General features: G+C 37.5%; 1 protein-coding gene across 1 annotated transcript; it reads left to right on the top strand.

Annotated features, from left to right (window-relative positions):
- Positions 1-817: 817 nt before the first annotated feature.
- On the top strand, positions 818-15966 carry LOC148876437 (polyadenylate-binding protein RBP47-like). The gene is made up of 6 exons (XM_088966829.1): positions 818-1735; positions 10285-10768; positions 15002-15069; positions 15146-15276; positions 15385-15478; positions 15607-15966. The coding sequence occupies exons 1-6, from the start codon at positions 1433-1435 to the stop codon at positions 15766-15768; spliced, it is 1242 nt and encodes a 413-aa protein (XP_088822955.1). The 5' UTR covers positions 818-1432; the 3' UTR covers positions 15769-15966.
- The last annotated feature ends 2415 nt before the right edge of the window (positions 15967-18381 follow it).

The following is an 18381-nucleotide window of genomic DNA, read 5'->3' as shown; positions in this document are numbered from 1 at the left end:
GAAGACGATGATTAATAGAAATCCCCGATGGAGGTCAAGGTGAGGGATGGGGATTGAGTTTCCCACCTCACCTCAACTTTGATTATATATATCAAAACATTTTTAAAATATTATTTATAATTTATAATATTTATTTATTTTTTTTAAAAAATACTATTATCTAAAAAATTTTGATAATTTAGATCCCATAAACCTATCCGATTAGGGATGAGAGATGAATGGACAAATTTTATCAATTAAATAAAAAAAGTGGGTCCCACCCCGTTGTCATTCGTAATCCAACCTTATTAATCAATTAAATAAAAAAAGTGGGTCCCAACAAATGAACGAATTAAACATATAATACTCTGTACGGAATCACTAACCAGTATTCGTAACTACTAACTAGTAATAAAATAAGGAGAAAGCCCATTGGGCTGGCCCAAAACATTATTTCAAACAGAAACCTACCCGAAAGAGAGAGAGAGAGTGAGAAAAGAGAGGGAGAAGTGGTCAATTTTCGGATCTCTCGCAAGCGGCAAACCGGATTCCGAAACATCGACTTTTTTGACCAAACCATGGAATCTGACCAACTAGCCGAAGTGGCAGTTTGAGTTTGACAGTACTGTTAAAAGTACAGTATGGTCACATTGCAACATTCCCCGCTCCCCTCTTTCTCTCTCCCTTTCCTTTTTTCTTCCTTAATTGACGCATCAGCATCGATCAACCTTAATCATCGTCACCCAAGTACTGTTAAAAGCAAGGGCTGAGATCGGATGGACCCACTCAGTGGACAGCGCTAATTGCTATTTGCTCCAAACTCCTCACTGCATCTGTTATCTGACCATGACGTGGTTTGTTAGAAATAGAATAGTGTCTCTCTCAATATATTCTGATCTGACGATAGGATTAGGATATAACATTGTTTCTAGCATTCTGGTTCATCTAATCTAACAGTTGATTGATCTATTTTCACCTCGTGCGAAAACAAACATGAGAGCTGAGCCTGGGCCCTGGGGGATGTGAAAGGAAAAGAAAGAAAAGTAGGTGTAGCGTGTAGGTGGTGGCCTGGCCGATGCTGGGGGTCCGTCTGGGGAGAGAGTCCGAAACTCCAGAAACTGCAGATGTTTATCTTCGGTCGATATATAATTAACGGCGGAAGCCAAAGTCATTTGTTTAATCCAACGGCTTGAGAGGAATCTCTCGTCAATATATGGCCGCACAAGCGTCCATCATTCCATATTAATCCTCGTGAACCATCTCCGGCACTCTCTCTCCAACCCTGGTTCTGCTCACCCAGACCAGGCTCTCTCTCTCTCTCTCTCTCTCTCTCTCTCTCGATTCTCGCCCTAATTTTTCGATTAAACTCTCCGTTCTCTGTTGAAGAAACCTGTAAAACGAAAGCCTGAAGGAGAGAAGGGAGAGAGAGAGGAGGAAACATTGAAGGCAAACTATGATGCAATCAACCACCAGTGCTGATCTGCAACAACAGCAACAACTGCCACAGCACCAGCAACAATGGATGGCGATGCAGTATCCGGCGGCGACAATGGTGATGCAGCACCAGATCATGCCGCAGCACTACCCGGCACACTACATGCCATACCATCATCACCAACAGCCGCAGCACACGCAACAACAACAACAGCAACAGCAGCAGGGATCCATGGAAGATAATAAAACGATCTGGGTCGGTGACCTCCATTATTGGATGGACGAGAGTTACCTCCATAGCTGCTTCGCTCACACAGGCGAGGTGGGTTATTTGCTTTTTCTCTTTTTCTTGGCTTTATCTTCTTCTTCTTTCTGATATAAAGGGAAAAAATAGAAACTCTTTTGTCTTCCTCTGTTTGCTAACTGGCATTATCTTTCTTCAATTGTATGCAAAGGATGTGATGTCTATGTAAGAGGATTCCTCGTTTTTTCTCCCTTGTTTAAAGATTTCTCTAATAATTTGTTTGGGTAATGTTTGAAGCTATTAACTAGAGATGTTGATTTTGATGGAGTAATCCCACAAGTCTCTTGCATGGAAGTCTTCCTTTACATATGGCATTGATCCGACACCTTTTTTATGTTTGTTATTGGTGGCAAGCATCTTTCCAACTTCACATCTGAGATGCTCATTACTCTATAATTAAAAAAAAAAATCGTAGTATTACTTGGTTGTTTTTGGGCAACCCGCATTACTGCTATATTTTAGAGAGACAATTGGGTGAAAAATTGTATAATACCGAGGGATTCTCGATTGAGTGGACTGCTGTTTGGAAGTTGAAAGAAAATCTGACAATATCTCCCCTTGTGTATCTTGCGAAACTCGGAAATTGTGGATGGAAAAGTGCTTTTGAGTTTTTCCTAAGGAAAATTACGTTTGGTGTACGGTTGCTAGGATCCAGACCTCTTCTTTGAGCTCTCTGATGTTCACCTCCTCAGGAACTGCAACACATTCTTGACTTCCTTGGGAGTTGGCATGGCTGCTTTCATAGAGCCCAGCAGAAGCAGATTTACTTCATGCTGTTGTCTCGCGGGGAGTGTGGGAGGAAAGGAAAGGAAGAACTTTCTGGAACAAGGAAAAATCATTTGAGATACTAGTGTAACTGATTACCATTGGAGTCAACCATTAAGTTTGAACTATGGAGATTTGTACAGGTATTACAGTGGTTGCTATGATTAAACAATGGAACTATATATCAAGATTGCCCCCCTTGGGTAACTCTTTTGGAAGCAGTAATTATTTCAAGTTTTATATCAAGATTGTATATCTTGACTGTTCTTTTCTACTAATCAGAAGCAGTGATTACTTGATTCTTTTCTTGTTAAAATTGTGACATAGTTACTGGGTTTGCAAACTCTAACTTCTTAAGTGATGCATGTTAAGTAGGGAAGACGTGAAGGATTGAAAGGAGACAACCGAACTGCTTCTTTGGACCTGGATTATTGCTAAAGGTGCTATTGAATGCATCTAAGGATTCTAGGCATTAAAGGTTGCAGACAAAAAGGAAGTCTGGTTAAAAAGTTCATGATGAAGATAAGGGTAGTCAGAGAGTGAAGGGGAAGCAGTTTGATGAGTTTATTAAGACAAAGAGAGATATTTTATGTGGAAGGGTCATTGAAAGATAGGTTCAACCAGCTAAATCTTTAGGTCTTTTTCTCTATGATGAGGTCTAGGGCTTGGAGGGATAGGGTAGACTAGTGTATTTGAATGCAGCTAGAGATCAGGGCTAGGAGGAAGAAGTTATATGAGTGGACATGGTGTCTGTTAGGGTGAAATATGAAAGCAAGGGAAGGGTTGAGGGCTTGAGGTTTTGGGTAGATAGAACAAAGGTAGGGAAGAGGGGATAAGATGGAGCTAAGGTATCATTTATTTTCTGTTAAAGTTTTCCTTCACTTCTCTTTGTAAATTCTATTGTTATATATGAAGCAACATATATGGATAAAACTATTTTTTTTTTGCTGATTTTCTTTACAGCATTCACTATGTTTAGAAGTATTTAATGAATAACTGGTGAAGTAAAAGAACTTTGGATGGTCTACACTTTGGTGCCCAAAACCTTAAAATGGAGGTCCTATACCAGCATCTAAAACATTGGAGCTGGACTGCTTCAAAATGGTACCTCTCTATTTATGCAAGAACTTGTCCCTCTTCTTTTTTTTTTTATTTTTTCTTATTTTGATTGTTTGACTAAAGGTCTAAAATAAAATTTTAACAAAACAATTTGTTATGTATATGATCAGAAACAAGATAAAAATATTTTATTAAACGAGAGAAAAGAGTGTAACCTAACCCCTCAAAAGTAAATGAACAAGGAATCTTAACTTCGTAAGGTTGACAGTACAATGCAACATTAAGATACCCTGAAACAGTGTTGGGATCTGCCAAGCCATGTATCCAATCACGAGTGAACATGCCAGTGCTCTGTACACTTGGGTGTGGGTCTCATATTTACGGAACACTGCATGTTCACTGATGATTGGATTCATAGCTCATTGCACACAGCCTTGCAAGCAGCAGATCTGGAGTCTCCGAGCATATGCTCCTCAATACAGAGACTCAATTATAACCTTCTACAGATAAGCTGTTTGCAAGCGAGTTTTCTGTTCTTGGAATTCACTTGAGTGAGCTATTTATCTGAGGGATAGCCTGTGGCACCTAGATTTTCAATTATGTACTTTGTATTTGACATTTTGGTACTTTTCTTTTTTTTTTTTAAAAAAGGTAAGGTATATTGTATTAAAATAAAAAAGTATGCAAGGTCCTCTATACATAGTTTCTGTACATATTCACAACTAGGGGTGTCAATTGGATTGGATTTGGTCCAATCCGATCCAGTCCAATGTGAGTCCATTATATATGGACCAGGTCCAATCCAATCCAATGAATGTTTTGGACCAATTTGGACCGGTCCAATTCAATGTTTGGACCGTCCAATTTATTCAAATTCATTTTGATTTAGATTGGTTTCAACCCAAACCTGGTCCATTGACATATATTCTTATCTTATATCAATGGACCAGATATTGGCTTAATCCAACCCAATCCAATATAAATTTGTTACGAACGGACCAGGTCCAATCCAATCTAATAAATATTTTGGACTGGACTGGTCCAATCCAATATGTCTTGTTGGTCTGTCCAATTCGTCCAAATTGATTTTGGACTGGACGGGGTCCAATCCAAAACCGGTCCATTGACACCCTATTCACAACCCATCCAAGGATTCAAAAAGAAGTTACAGCCAAAAAAATAAGGGGAGAGACATTCTCCTATAGTTTGGCCGCTTGGATTGGACAGTCTGGGAAGAGAGGAATAGCAGAATTTTTAATGGCAAGGAGAGGAGTGAGGAGGCAGTATGGGAACGTAATAGTAAATAAGGTTAGACATTGGGCAAAATCTTTGGACTTTTTTTCAGAGTTCTCCTTTGATGATCTTCGGAGGAATTCGGAAGCTGTAGCAAGCAATGTTCTGAGAACCGGACCGAACATCGACTCGGTAAAGGCAAAGGTTCACAGGTTAGAGGTTCGGCCGAGGTTGAACTGTGCTGATGTAATAAATTATATATATATATATATATATATATATATATATATATATATATATATATATATTGAAAAATACTAAACACAAAGGAAAATTAGTCCAAAATAATCCAATATAGAAATAAAATAACAATTCAAACTTTCAATGTTTAAGACAATATGTCCACAATGAAAAACAAATACATCAATAAACAAAGGCTAAGACTCAATCCTAACAAATTAAATAGTATAAAATTATAAATTGAACACAATTATTTATCCTAATTCCTAAAGCATAATATTTAATTTATTTCTACAAAATTCAAAATATGATATCAATTTATTGAAGTTCTGTTCCAAGCTTTAAAGAGGGCTTAGGCTATCCTGGAACTGAACAAGTAGGTGGGTTGTCTTGTCTATTATGTAAGAATTTGGTGGACTGAAAGCCTGAAACAAAAATAACCAAATTTGAGCAAACCTGTAAACTAAACTAATGATGTTAACAAATTTTCGAATTCAGAAATTAAAAAATAATTATTTAAAATTTAAAATAAAATAAATTACCGGAGATTGCAGAAACAAGCACCAAGCGGTGGGAGGAGGAAGAGAAGAGAGGAATCACTGTCACACAAGTGGCGGTGAACAAACCACCACCGGAGAAGGAGGAGGAAAAGGAGGAGAACAGATGCCCAATGGAGTTGAAGGGATGCGGTGAACAGATCACCGGCGGGAAGAAGAAAAAGTGGAAGGAGGCAGAAGAGGAAGCGAAGGAAGAGGAGGAGAGAGAGAGAGAGTACCTGGTGTTGTTGGCTACTGTTGAGGTGGTTGATGGTGAGGCAATGAGTCGTGACTGTTGCTAGCAGTGGAGGCGGCGATGTTCGGTGAGGGCTGGAGTTTGAAAGAAAGAGAAAGAGGGACGAGGGTTTTGGGGATTTTGATTTGGTTTAGGTCTGTAAATTAAGACCTTAAGTTTTGTTTGGTTCAATTTTGCATTTTTTTGTCTTTTTGTGATAAAAGTTGGGGTGTAACAAAACCGGATGGTTATGCAAAACCTGGACCGGTTCACCGGTTCCCAGGTTGAACAGGATGGGTGGGCAGTTTTTTTAATAAAACGGTTTTGGGGGTATGTCCAAATCGGGGAGGGGTCTGGGTCACGATTCAACTGGTTCAACCGGCCAGTCCGATCCGGTTTTCAGAACATTGTAGCAAGAAGTTCTAATGTGATGGACAAACCTGTTTCAGAGTCGGAACCTCCAGAGGAAGGATTTATCACTAAATTTCGATGGCTGTAGTCTACGCAACCCAGGGCCGGCTGGTATAGGAAGATTCTTAGGAACTCTGTTGGACATATTCTTGCTGTATTCTCACCCTGTTGGGAGTTGGGCATGCTGTGCATGCTGAGTTCCAAGCAGTCTTACGAGGGGTATAAATTGCTACAGATCTAAACTTTAACAGATTGGTAATTGACGGTGACTCTAAATTGGTAACAAGGTGGCTGAAGGAACAGGAAACAGTTATTTGGAAGTATAGGGAATCATTAAAAAGATTTAAATGGTTAGTTAAAGATATGACTTTTTTTGTTAGCAACTTGAAGAATTTTATTAAAACCTAAAAAGAGGAGAGAACAACAAGAAGCTGTTAGAAATAACATCCTTTACAAAAAGAGTCCCATCACCCTATTAACATTGAGCCCAAAATAAATGATGTCTATGTACTCCTTGTTTAGCTAGTCCATCCACCAAACCATTTGCGGACCTCCTAATTCATCTTAAATGAATTTGCATTTGTCTTGACAGTGACTTAAATTGCCCGAATTCTTTTTTTTTTTGTAGAACTAGGAGGAGAACAACAAGATGGAGGTAGCTCAGCCCCAAATATCACTCAAACAAATACACAAAAGAGCCCTAGGGAGAGAAAAAATACTAGCCTGAATTCATTTCTGAAATGCCATAATAGCCCTTCTCCTTTTTTCAAACAACCAATTACTATTTTTGAGTCCCCTTCTACAATCAGCCTCGTAATACTCGTTTCCTTATCTTTTTGCACCCAAGATATAACTGTTATAATCCAATGGGAAAGGAGGTCAGCAAATGGGCTGGCTGATCATTTTGTTGCATAAGTCTGAACTTTTTCTGGCTCAACTGTAATTCTTTTTTGGTCAAAGGGCTGCACGTCACGCCTCTATTGGATTGCTTCATTGTAATACTTTGTTGTAACACTTTATCTTTCTTTAATAAAATTCATTACTTATCAGAAAAAGACATTCTCCTTTAAAAAAAAAAAGATAAGAATTGTTCATGGAAAGCTTGTAACTGAATTGATCTTTCTATTAATGAAATCTTAATTTATTTATCAAAAAAAAAAAAAAAAGAATTGGCATCTAGCTTCTGAGTTCTTCAATAGCATGATTAATCACAACCTGCTTTTCCTTACGTTATATTTGACATTTTTTTGATCAGTAAATAAGACTTTTATTAATTCATTGATACTAATTAAGGTACACGAGTTTTAAAGTTTCAGAGTGGTTAGGGATTTCTTTCCAGCCAGTGGAGGCCTAAGACAAGGTGACCCACTCTCTTTTGTCCTCTCCACACTTATTGCTGATGTGTTTAGTAGATTGATCTCAAAAGCAGATAAGCAGGAGCTAATAAAAGGTTGGAGACTAGGAAGGAGAAGCATTACGATGACCCACCTTCAATTTGTTGGTGATATTTTCATTTTCTATGAAGGGATTGATTTAAGTAAGGTGGACAATCTTAAGAATCTAATAAGAGATTTTGATAATGCATCCAATTTGAGGATAAACTTTGATAAAAGTTGTGTGGCGGGAATAAACTTGGAGGATTGGGAGGTAGAGTCCATTGTAGGTTGCTTAGGTTGTGCCACCTCTTCTTGGCCTTTGACCTACTTGGGTCTTCCCTTAGGTGCCAACCCCAAAGAGAGTCATTTCCGGTCTCCTATTGTGGAGAAATTTGGAAAAAGTTTGGTGGCCTAGAAAAAGAATTACATCTCCATAGGGGGTAGGGTGACTTTGATCAGGACCACACTTGCCAACCTTCTATTTAAGTCTTTAGGATTCCCTCGAGGGGAGGCTAAGAAGTTAGAAAAGGTAATGAGGGATTTCTTGTGGGAACAAGGGAGGTGAAGAAGGATCATCTAATTAGATGGGAGGTAGTCAATAAAAGTAAGGAAGAAGGGGGCTTGGGGATAGGGAACCTAGTTCAGAAGAATGAAGCCCAATTAGGGAAGTGGCTTTGGAGATGGCCTTTGAAGAGAGATGGTACAAATTTAACATCTTCTAGATGAATATAAGTCATAGAATTAAGGATATTTCTAAACAATGATTAATAAAAATAGCAAAAGAAATCTATGCTGCCTTTAATATTGAAATATAAGGCAACATAACCTTAAAAACTGTAAAAAAAAAAAGCTGAGGAATTACTAAGTTATGGGCAAAACTTAGGCTGAAGAGAGGAATACTACTATGTTATGTATTGCAGACTAAATGGGCACTTTCCTCTGGCTTGATACATAGCAACTTTATGGGGTACTATTAAATACTTATGGGGATCGTGTAAGGTGTAATGCTGACTCCACACGAAATGCTGGAGTCTTTTTTGTGGTAGGTGACTAGGACCTAGGTCAGTTAAGAAGAAGAGCCCCAAAATGTTTATTTATGGAATACTCTCAAGTGTTAGTAGATAGGCTTACTCATGGGGATTGTGTAAGGGGTAATGCTGGCTGCTGGAGTCTCATATATATTGAGGTAGGATGACTGGGACCTAGGTCAGTTAAGAAGAAGAGGTCCACAATACTTGATAGAAATCTGGAATGATCTTATGTGTTTTGTCTTAACTAGGCTTATATAGAAGAAGGATGGAGGAGAATGCCTCTCCTAACAGGTACAACATTTGGTATTTTACAACCAAGCCAACTTGGGAATTTGTTCAAACCCATTAAGTTGGTTGGTTTGATTCAAGGATTGCATTTCTAAGAAATAAGTCAATAACTTCATTGTGCATCACCTGTTTAGAAAAAAAGTTCCCTACATAGTTGTCAAGGCGATGCCTAGGAGACAAGGCACCCTTTGAGGCTTGCCTTGCCTAATTGCCAAATAGTTTTGTACTATGTATTATAAAATAATATTTTATTCTTTATTTTTTGACATTATAATTATAAAATAGGTACTATTAAACTAAAATATTCATTTTGTGTATTTATATACTAATTTCTTTTTTATTATTTTCTTACTTGTTAGGGTTTAATCAATATAAACATTGCTAAATGCTGTATTGAACCCCCAAAGACTTTAAAACCCGAACCAATAAGTAAGGAAGAACTTAAAATATTGTCTAATCAACACATTTTCTTTTCTTCTTTTCTTATAACAAAAATAAGGGTTCAGCCCCTATATTTTTTGAATTTTCTTTTCCTTCTTCTTTTTCTTCTCATGAATATGTTGATTTCCTATACCTTAACATGAACTCTCTACTTTTCTTATGAAAATTATGAATAATTCTTAAGAAAATATGGTTATGGTACCTAGGGAACTACCCTAGGACCTATGTTTTCTACATAAAAAAACCAATTGCCTAGGCAACACCTAGGAGACAAGGCGCCCCCGTCACCTAGCCTCGCCTTGGTGCCTTGCAAACTATGGTTCCCTATTCAAGATTTGTTGATACTTATATATATTTTACAAACCTTCCTTGTATTTTTTTGCTCTAGTCACAGGAAAGTCTTGATCACCTATTTGTTGTGGGTGATTGTTCAAGGAGAGTGTGGTAGGGTCAATGTTTTAAAAGTGCAAGGCGCAAAAAAGTCGCAGGGTCAATTTGCGCCTGAGGCGCAAGGTGCAAGGCGAGGCATGCACTTTTTGAAGCAAGGCGGAAAAATACAAAAAAAATGTCAGAAATTTCAAAAAAAATATTAAACATAATATTAATAAAAAATATAAACTTAAATTTTAAAATAATGTTTTAAAAAACCTATTATCTAAAATTAAAATACATAAACATAAGATGTAAAGCATATTCAAATGAGAATTTAAAAATAAAATCAAACATATAAAACATTTTCAAGCATGTAAAACTTCTAATCTCTTTTTTCACTCAATTGCATTACTTCAAGTAGCTAATGTAATGTAAAACATATTACATTCCTGATTCTACGAGCCGCCTTTGTGCCACACCCCTCGAGGCAAGCCCAAACAAGTCCATTACTTCAAGTAGCTATTCGGTCATCATTTTGTATTGCCTTTGTTGATCTTTTGACATTTTTTAATATGTGCAGGTTGTTTCTATAAAGGTTATTCGCAATAAGCAGACTGGTCAGTCTGAGGGCTATGGATTTGTTGAATTCTTTTCACATGCAGCAGCCGAAAAAGTCTTGCAGAACTACAATGGCACAGCAATGCCTAACACAGATCATCCGTTTCGCCTGAATTGGGCATCATTTAGCACAGGCGAGAAGCGATCTGATGCTGGATCTGACCGGTCTATATTTGTGGGCGATTTGGCCGCAGATGTTACTGATACTTTATTGCAAGAAACATTTGCCAGTAGATATCCATCCGTAAAAGGTGCAAAAGTTGTCATTGATGCAAATACTGGTCGTTCAAAAGGCTATGGTTTTGTGAGGTTTGGTGATGATAATGAGAGGTCACGAGCCATGACTGAAATGAATGGTGTCTATTGTTCTACTAGGCCCATGCGCATAGGTGTTGCAACCCCCAGAAAGTCATCTGGATATCAACAGCAACAATATTCTTCTCAAGGTATACTAGCTATCCTAGCTTTGCAAATCCATCTAGAATATTGGTGGTATTGTTTTACTGGTTTTTCTCTTGTTTAAGTTGGTGAGATCATTTTGTCATCATTACATGCTTCCATTGATTCTATTCCTTTTCTTGTAACAAATACTTCATCCATTGACTGGTGATAGTTATTATTATTATTATTATTATTATTATTTTTTGTTAAAATGATGCTAAGGTTAAATAGCCTTCAGAAAAGGGCATAACAAGGTTTCTCTGAAAATTTGCCAATGGATAGCCAGATGAAACACCTTATTAACTGTTTACAGTGATCTCTGAAAAATCTTCCTTATTGGGGATAAAAGGTTTCTCTTATCCACACTATTTTTTGTAAGCCAAACCAAACAGCAATTTCGCTTTTACCATAGATTCTGTCTTTCAAAGAATGGATCCATCCTGTAGTCCAAAATCTTCCTTAGCGTTCATGAAAGTGCTTCTGAACCACTTTAGACGCACCCTCTGCCACCAAGGAGGAGGTCCTTAGGCTTTCAGGCATGAAATAAGAGAAGCTATATTTTTGGGTTATCAACCAGCTTGGTAGTGGAGGCAGTAGGAAGGGTGAATTGGGAAGGTTCATATTGAGGATGACCTATTCAATGCTAGCTGTGGATTTCCTGGTGCCTAGTTTTGGTGTGTGTAATGGGGGGATGATAGTCATATCAGTGGGGGGGGTTGTTTCTCTATTTTATTTGAGCTTTTGCTCTTTCTGCTGTACTGTTCCTCTTGATTCTGATCTTGTTATTTATTAAAAAACACTTCAACTGGTTGTTGTATTTTTGTTCACTACTAGATCCTATCTCTAAGTAGTTTATCTGTGTTATTTTTAATTTTGCTTTATTTAGTGATTCTATCTTGGTAATTCTTGATATGAACATGATTTTGTTTATGAAGTCATGGTTTGATGAGTAGTAGTTTATTTTATTGTTGAAGATTCCAGCAAAGACTGTGGAAAGAATTGAGAAGCTTCAAAAGGATTTTTTATGGGAAGGGACTGGGGGTGAAAGAAGTTTCATTTGGTGTGTAGGCCAAAAAGGAATGGTGATTTGGGTATTAGGAGGGTCAAAATCTTCAACAAGGTTCTCTTGGGTAAGTGGCTGTGGAGATGTCAGTCTCTCTGGAGGAGGGTTGTAGTTGGGAAGTATGGGATGGTGAGGTTTGGGTGGGAGTCAAGGGAGGTTTCCAATATGGGGTGAGTGTCTTTTAAGGAATATTGCAGTGCAATCAAGAGTTCAAAGCTGCAGTCAGGTTCAAGTTGGGCGACAGATCAAGGATAAGATTTTGGGAGGATGAGTGGTGTGATGTTGGGAAGCTATGTTAGGTATGCCTGAAGCTTTACAAGCTGACTGAGCATCACATTACAGTTGATCAATGTTTCGAAATGAGGGGAGAACAGATTGTTTGGTGCCCCAAATTCAGAAGAACCTTGCTGGACCAGGAGATAGAAAAATGTATCCAGCTGTTGGAAAAGTTACAGAAGGTTAAGGTTTCATCCTCCTTGAGTGATGGGCTGTGGTGGAAAGAGTGTAGGAACGGGGTGTTCACTGTGAAATCCTTCTACTTGGCAATGGTGAAGGAAGGATCAGCTGGTCTCAGATCAGATGGGGTGAGTCCGGGGGAACCCTGTTCCACCTAGAGTGGAAGCATTTGCTTGGTTGGTTGCTTTGGATAGTATTCTAACAGTTGATCACTTAAAAAGCAGGGGATTTTCCTTAGCAAATTTCTGGGGTTTATGCTGTTCGAATGAAGAGTCTGTTCTTCACTTATTGATAATAAAAAAAGAGACTTTTTTCACTTATTCTTCTATTGTAAGACTACACAAATCATTTGGAAATTCTACTCCTCTCTATTCGGGCAAAGAGTGTTTCAGCCAAGGTCAATGGCAGAAATTTTCTTGGCCAAGATTTAGAGGAAGCAGGAAAGCAAGGAGTATGAAGCTGTATTCCCTTTGATGTGTGCTGGGTTCTGTGGAATGAAAGAAATAGAAGGCTGTTCGAAGACAGCTAAAATTACTGGAGGGTGGGGAAACTAGTAGTGGAATGGGTTTGGGTGCTCCCATATTTTGATCAAGCCAGTACATAAGATTTGGGGGAGAATTTCTGGAATGTGTTGGAAAATTCAGTCTGTGTAATCTCTTTCAATTTTTGGTTCAGCCTATGTTTTCTAGATCAAAGCTAATTTTGCTTTGTTTTGCTAGGTGCCGTCTTGTCACCTATCATTTTTGGATTGTATCTATTTTTTCTGTTTAATATAATATATTATCATAATATATTAATATTAATATTAATGGGGCAAGGCTTGTGAGATTTTGACCCGAACTCTTTATGGCTGAGCTCGAGTTCGAATAACTAATCGAGCTTACCTTGAGATTTGAACTCAATTAGAATAAATCTTGAATTGAGTTTAATTGAACTTGATCCCGAACTATTCAATTAGAGGTCGATTTGATTGTACCCCTAGTTTAGGGGTTTTTGTAAAGGACGAGGATATAAAGAAAAAAGATGGCCTAATACCTTTGCTTTCTTTGCAATGGTATTAGGCCATCCTATGGACAATTTGGGAAGAAAAGAATGAGAAACTATTTAGGGTCATTTACTAAAACACCCCTATAGTTTCACAGATTTTCTAAAACCTTACCTATACTTTACATTTTACTAAAACTCCTATAGTTTGCAACTGATTTACTTAATCGACCTTCTATCAAGAATATTTTATATTGTCGTCTGAAAAAGGTAATTCGACCACCTATACTGAATTGAAAATGTTTAAGGGCATAGGCCTACAGTATTTTATTCTGAAAGTACCCTAGCACTTCATATTGGGCTTTTAAAATGAACTATTGTTTGATTTTCAGATCTACCACACAATATTGGTTCCAGCAGAATGAAGAAGAGAGAACAGTGTGCATCCCAGATTCCCAGGTTATTAATTTGCAACATGTCTTCCTTCTTCGAATAGAGAATAAAATTGATCAAAAAAAAGTTGTTGCTCATGTTTTATTAGGGGCAAGAGTGACATTTCCATTTATATTTTCTGTAGATTAATGGTCCAAACAGATGCTAAGGCCAAAACTGTCATTTTCCACTTCGATCTAATGGAAGGTCGATTAAGTAAATTGGTTGTGAACTATAGGTGTTTTAAACTACAGGGGGTATTTTAGTAAATGACCAACTATTTAGCAATGAAGTAAGAGCCTTTGAGAACATTATTGAGCTTACAATTAGGGTTGTGCATTGGGTAAAGACCTTGAATTTGTTTGATCCTTTCACAGAAGAAGACATTGGAAGAAATTGGAAGATAGTAGTAGCATCCTTTCTGCCCAAGCCCCTCTAGGTTCAACTTCTTGTTCTCTCCCCCAAGAAGGTCTACTTAAAATGAAATTTGATGGATGCAACAGGGGAAATCCAGGATCATCGAGGTTTGATGGAGCTTTTAGGGATGCATGGGGTAATGTAGTGGTTCTATTCTTAAGTCCCATTGGCAGCGGAAACTCCATAGAGGCAGAAATAAGTGCTATTGTACAAGGCCTCAAGGGTGGCAAAAATCTAGGGGTGCAACTTGGGCAGGCTTGATTTGGGATTTTGTCAAAATTTGAATGGGCCCAGCCTGAAGGCCCAAGCCCGAAGCAGTGTAAAATGTTAACTCAGGCAAACCCAAGTTGCAACCCTACAAAAATCTGTAATCTATATTATCTGATTTTAGAAGGTGACTACAAAGCAGTGGCGCAGTGGCTGAAAAATCAGGAGTAGGTACCATGGAGACAGACTAATTCCCCTCTTCCCAGATCAAAGAGTTCTATTTGTGCAGAAGCTGAGAAGTGTACAATCATCTTTTTTTTTTTTCCTTGGTTAAATGCCCAGGTCTGTTTTTATTTATTTTGTAGTAAATCAGTTCCTTGCTACAGATGTATACAACTTTAACTATTTATGTTCCATTCTTTGCTTGGAGCTTTTCTATCTCTGGGTTAAGATAGACCTGGGCATGCAATATAAAAATCCAAGTTTTTTTTTTCTTTTTTTTTTTGTTTTCTGTTTGTTATTTTATATTTTTCATTGTTCTTAGTCTTAGATCTTTGGATTGAAATTACAGTTGGAAGGATGCATTTCTTTTGCCCTTTTTTTGAGCTGGTTCTTCCAATCCGGATTTTTGCACATAAAGTCTTGTTCAATTTTGTATAATTAGCTTTGGTCTTGGTAGGTGGATATGCACCAAATAATGCATCTGGCCTAGGTGGACAATCTGATGGTGATTCTACTAACACAACAGTGAGTGCAGCTCCCCCTTGTTGTTGCCCAAAGATTGGTCTGCCTTTAGCTCTCTTTAACTCATGTTGCATTGTAGATATTTGTTGGAGGACTTGACCCCAGTGTCACTGATGAAGATCTCAGGCAACCTTTTTCTCAGTATGGTGAGATTATCTCGGTAAAAATTCCAGTTGGGAAAGGATGTGGCTTCGTGCAGTTCGAGAACAGGTACACCTCCTGCCATTTTTATTCTTATTTTTTTGCATATATGCAGTGAGATTTCAAAACTTCTGCAGCCATCATTCAGTCCAGTTACCGGTTAACATCTTTTGGTAGAACCAATGCTGAGGAGGCTTTACAAAAGTTGAATGGCATTGTCATTGGCAAGCAGACGGTTCGCCTTTCTTGGGGTCGTAATCCAGCAAACAAGGTAACCATTTTCGTTTCATCTTTTCGTACAATGCTATTCCGAGCCAATTTATTGAATCTAATGCTACCATTTTCACTTGACTGTGACTGTAATTCTTACTTGATATTTGTATATGCTGGGTTTGACAGATGAGAATTGATCCTGTTAATCAATGGAATGGAGCATACTATGGAGGACAGGTTTATGATGGATATGGATACGTTATACCACCACCTCATGACCCAAGCATGTATGCTGCAGCTTATGGTGCTTATCCTATATATGGTGGCCACCAACAGCAGGTTAGCTGAATTGCAGTCATCAGATGCCACCACAACTGTAGGATGTAGTTCTGTACCAGTAGCTATTTATAGTTTGCAGGGTTGTAATTGAATCACCATGAAGCTCATGGTGAACAATAATTGAATTTTGACGACCCTAGTTCGTTTTTAGGATTGTATTGAATACTTGTTCTAAATGTTGTGTGGTGCTGCATAAGCTCTCTTAAATCATGATCAGTGGTGGGGGTAGTAGCGGATGTAGATGGTTTGATTTTGTGATTCACAGATCCCTAGGTGGGGTCTGGATCTAATTAAAATGGGTGCTTAAAATTGCATCCAAACTGCCCTAGATGCTTTGCTAAAAGCGTGCCTGTGAGATAAGCAAGTGTCTTTGTTTTTGGCCAGATGAAAAAGGGTTCAGGCAGACTGAGCCTCGTGTCTGAGTGGGTGTGGATCTATTAGTTGGGTTACTAATTCGGACCTCTCTCTTCATGGAATGCATTTACAGTTTTATTGGGAAAAGTTCCACTCTGCTGGTCTGTGTGGGATGCTCTGCTAGTAAAGGCTAAAGCTAAATCAACCCGGTTCAATATTTTTAGTTGGCCCAGCTAGATCCCTGTTGAGTCAAAGGTTGAGACTGTCAAGTACCGTCTCTCCTACAACTGCATGTGAATTTTGTGCTGTCAAAAAAAAAAAAAAAAGAGGATCTTGGTTCGGTTTTGAGCTAATTTTAGATTATGTCAGCTTGAGTCAACACCACTGGTTGCCTCTGCAAATTTAAGGACATCTTATGATCTTAACTATATTATATTTGGGTCCAGGCCACGTAATGGGGAGCTGGGCAGGGTCTCTCCCGTCCACCCCGCCCAAACCCTAGATAATTGCTACCTCATGAGTTGAAGACACTTGAGAGGTTATCTTAATTCTTAAATGGTTAAACTAATTGGGTTGTAGTACTGGTTGTTGAAATTCATTCCAAGTCTTAACATTTAAAATTCTGTGCTCTTTCATGGTAGAAATTCATTCAACAAGGAGGGGATTTTCTACCAAAAAAATTAGGAGGGGATACAGGAGATTGTATAATTTGTATTGCGGCTATTGCCATTAGCAACGTGCCGCAGATATGTGCCCCAAGACTCCATTCAATTTGGAAAGAGTATAATAGAAACAAATGCGTGTAGAAAAAGTGAGTAAAAGAGGTTGTAATAATTATTCTTTCATGTTTTTAATATTATTATAATCTTTTACCACTTATTACTTTAGTCATTTTGATTTCAAAAAAGCGATAATGTATTATATTTAATATTATTTTAATTTTGATTAGTAAAGTTTCATCTTACTTTTGCATTCATCTCTGTTTTTATATGTTTCTCATTTTTCATTCATCTCTGCTTTGAATTTATATTTCACTCATCTCAGTTATGCTTTTCTTTTTCCTTGTGTTTCTCTTTCTTTTTTCATTATATATTATTTTTTTATCAAAATGTAAAGGACAATTTTTATGCTATGGAGAACGACAACCTAATTACTATTATAATTTTGGAAGAATTTTTAAAAAATATATTACTTAAATATTGTAGTAATTACTATTGTCATTATAATTTTGTTTACCTATTAAATTATTTTTAATATTATTTTGCACTTTGATTAGTAAAGCTTCATTGTAGCTTTGCATTCATCTTAGTTTTTCCATGCATTTTCATATTTTAATTTCTTGCCTCTCTATTTCTTTTTTCCATTATATCTTAATATTTTTTTTCAAAATGTAATTGACAGTTTTTTTATGGGATGGAGAATGACAACCTAATTACTATTATCATTTTGGAAGATTTGTTAACATATTTTACTTAAACGTTCCCTATGTTGTAGTGATTACTTTGTCATTATAATTATAATTAATTATTAATTTATAGAATTATAATTAAATAAAATTATAATTACAAAGAAAGAAATGACGATTTTTTTATGGAATTGGGCGAGTGGAATTAGGGCCCTCAGTAAGATTTCAAATACAAACTAGGTGGGATCTTCAAATCCGAGTGGAGTTTGAATTGGATTCAGATTCCCCTTTTTGCTAATTGGATTGGATTTGGATTTTGATGTATCTAATCCAAGCCTGGTCCATTTACAACCCCATGAGTAATGGATAAGGGGACGGCAGTGGTGATTATGGGTTCGGCCCATCTTAGCACCTATGCTAAAGGCTGCAACCTGGGCTTAAGTTTGACAAAGCTAAGCTTTGGGCATGTCACGAAATATCTCGAATTAAAACTTTTTTTTTATGGAATTGGGTGAGTATAAATAGGGCCAAGAACTTTAGATGTCCAAGATCCAGTCCGAAAGATTCAGATGAACTATTTACATAATCTCAATACCTAAGGATGTTGGGGGTGGAGAGAGAGAGAGAGAGAGAGAGAGAGAGAGAGAGAGAGAGAGAGAGTGGGGAGGAGGTGAAGTGACCAAACTAGGGGTTGTCGGACCCAATGGGACCGCACTTTCCTACTTTCTGGTTATTTTTAGAAGCGTTTATCTTTTTTCTGGTTGTGTTTGAGAAGCACTTGTTTTTTTTCTGTTTTTTTTTTTTAATTTTTCTCATTTTAAAATTGAAAAAAATAACTTAAGTGTCTAGTAAGCTATAAGACT

Source organism: Nelumbo lutea, chromosome 1 (genome assembly GCF_056320005.1).
Source record: "Nelumbo lutea isolate HS-2025 chromosome 1, American lotus-T2T, whole genome shotgun sequence".
In the NCBI taxonomy this organism is placed as follows: domain Eukaryota; kingdom Viridiplantae; phylum Streptophyta; class Magnoliopsida; order Proteales; family Nelumbonaceae; genus Nelumbo; species Nelumbo lutea.
The sequence above is the reverse complement of the archived record's forward strand: the minus strand, read 5'-3'. Positions and strand labels throughout refer to the sequence as shown.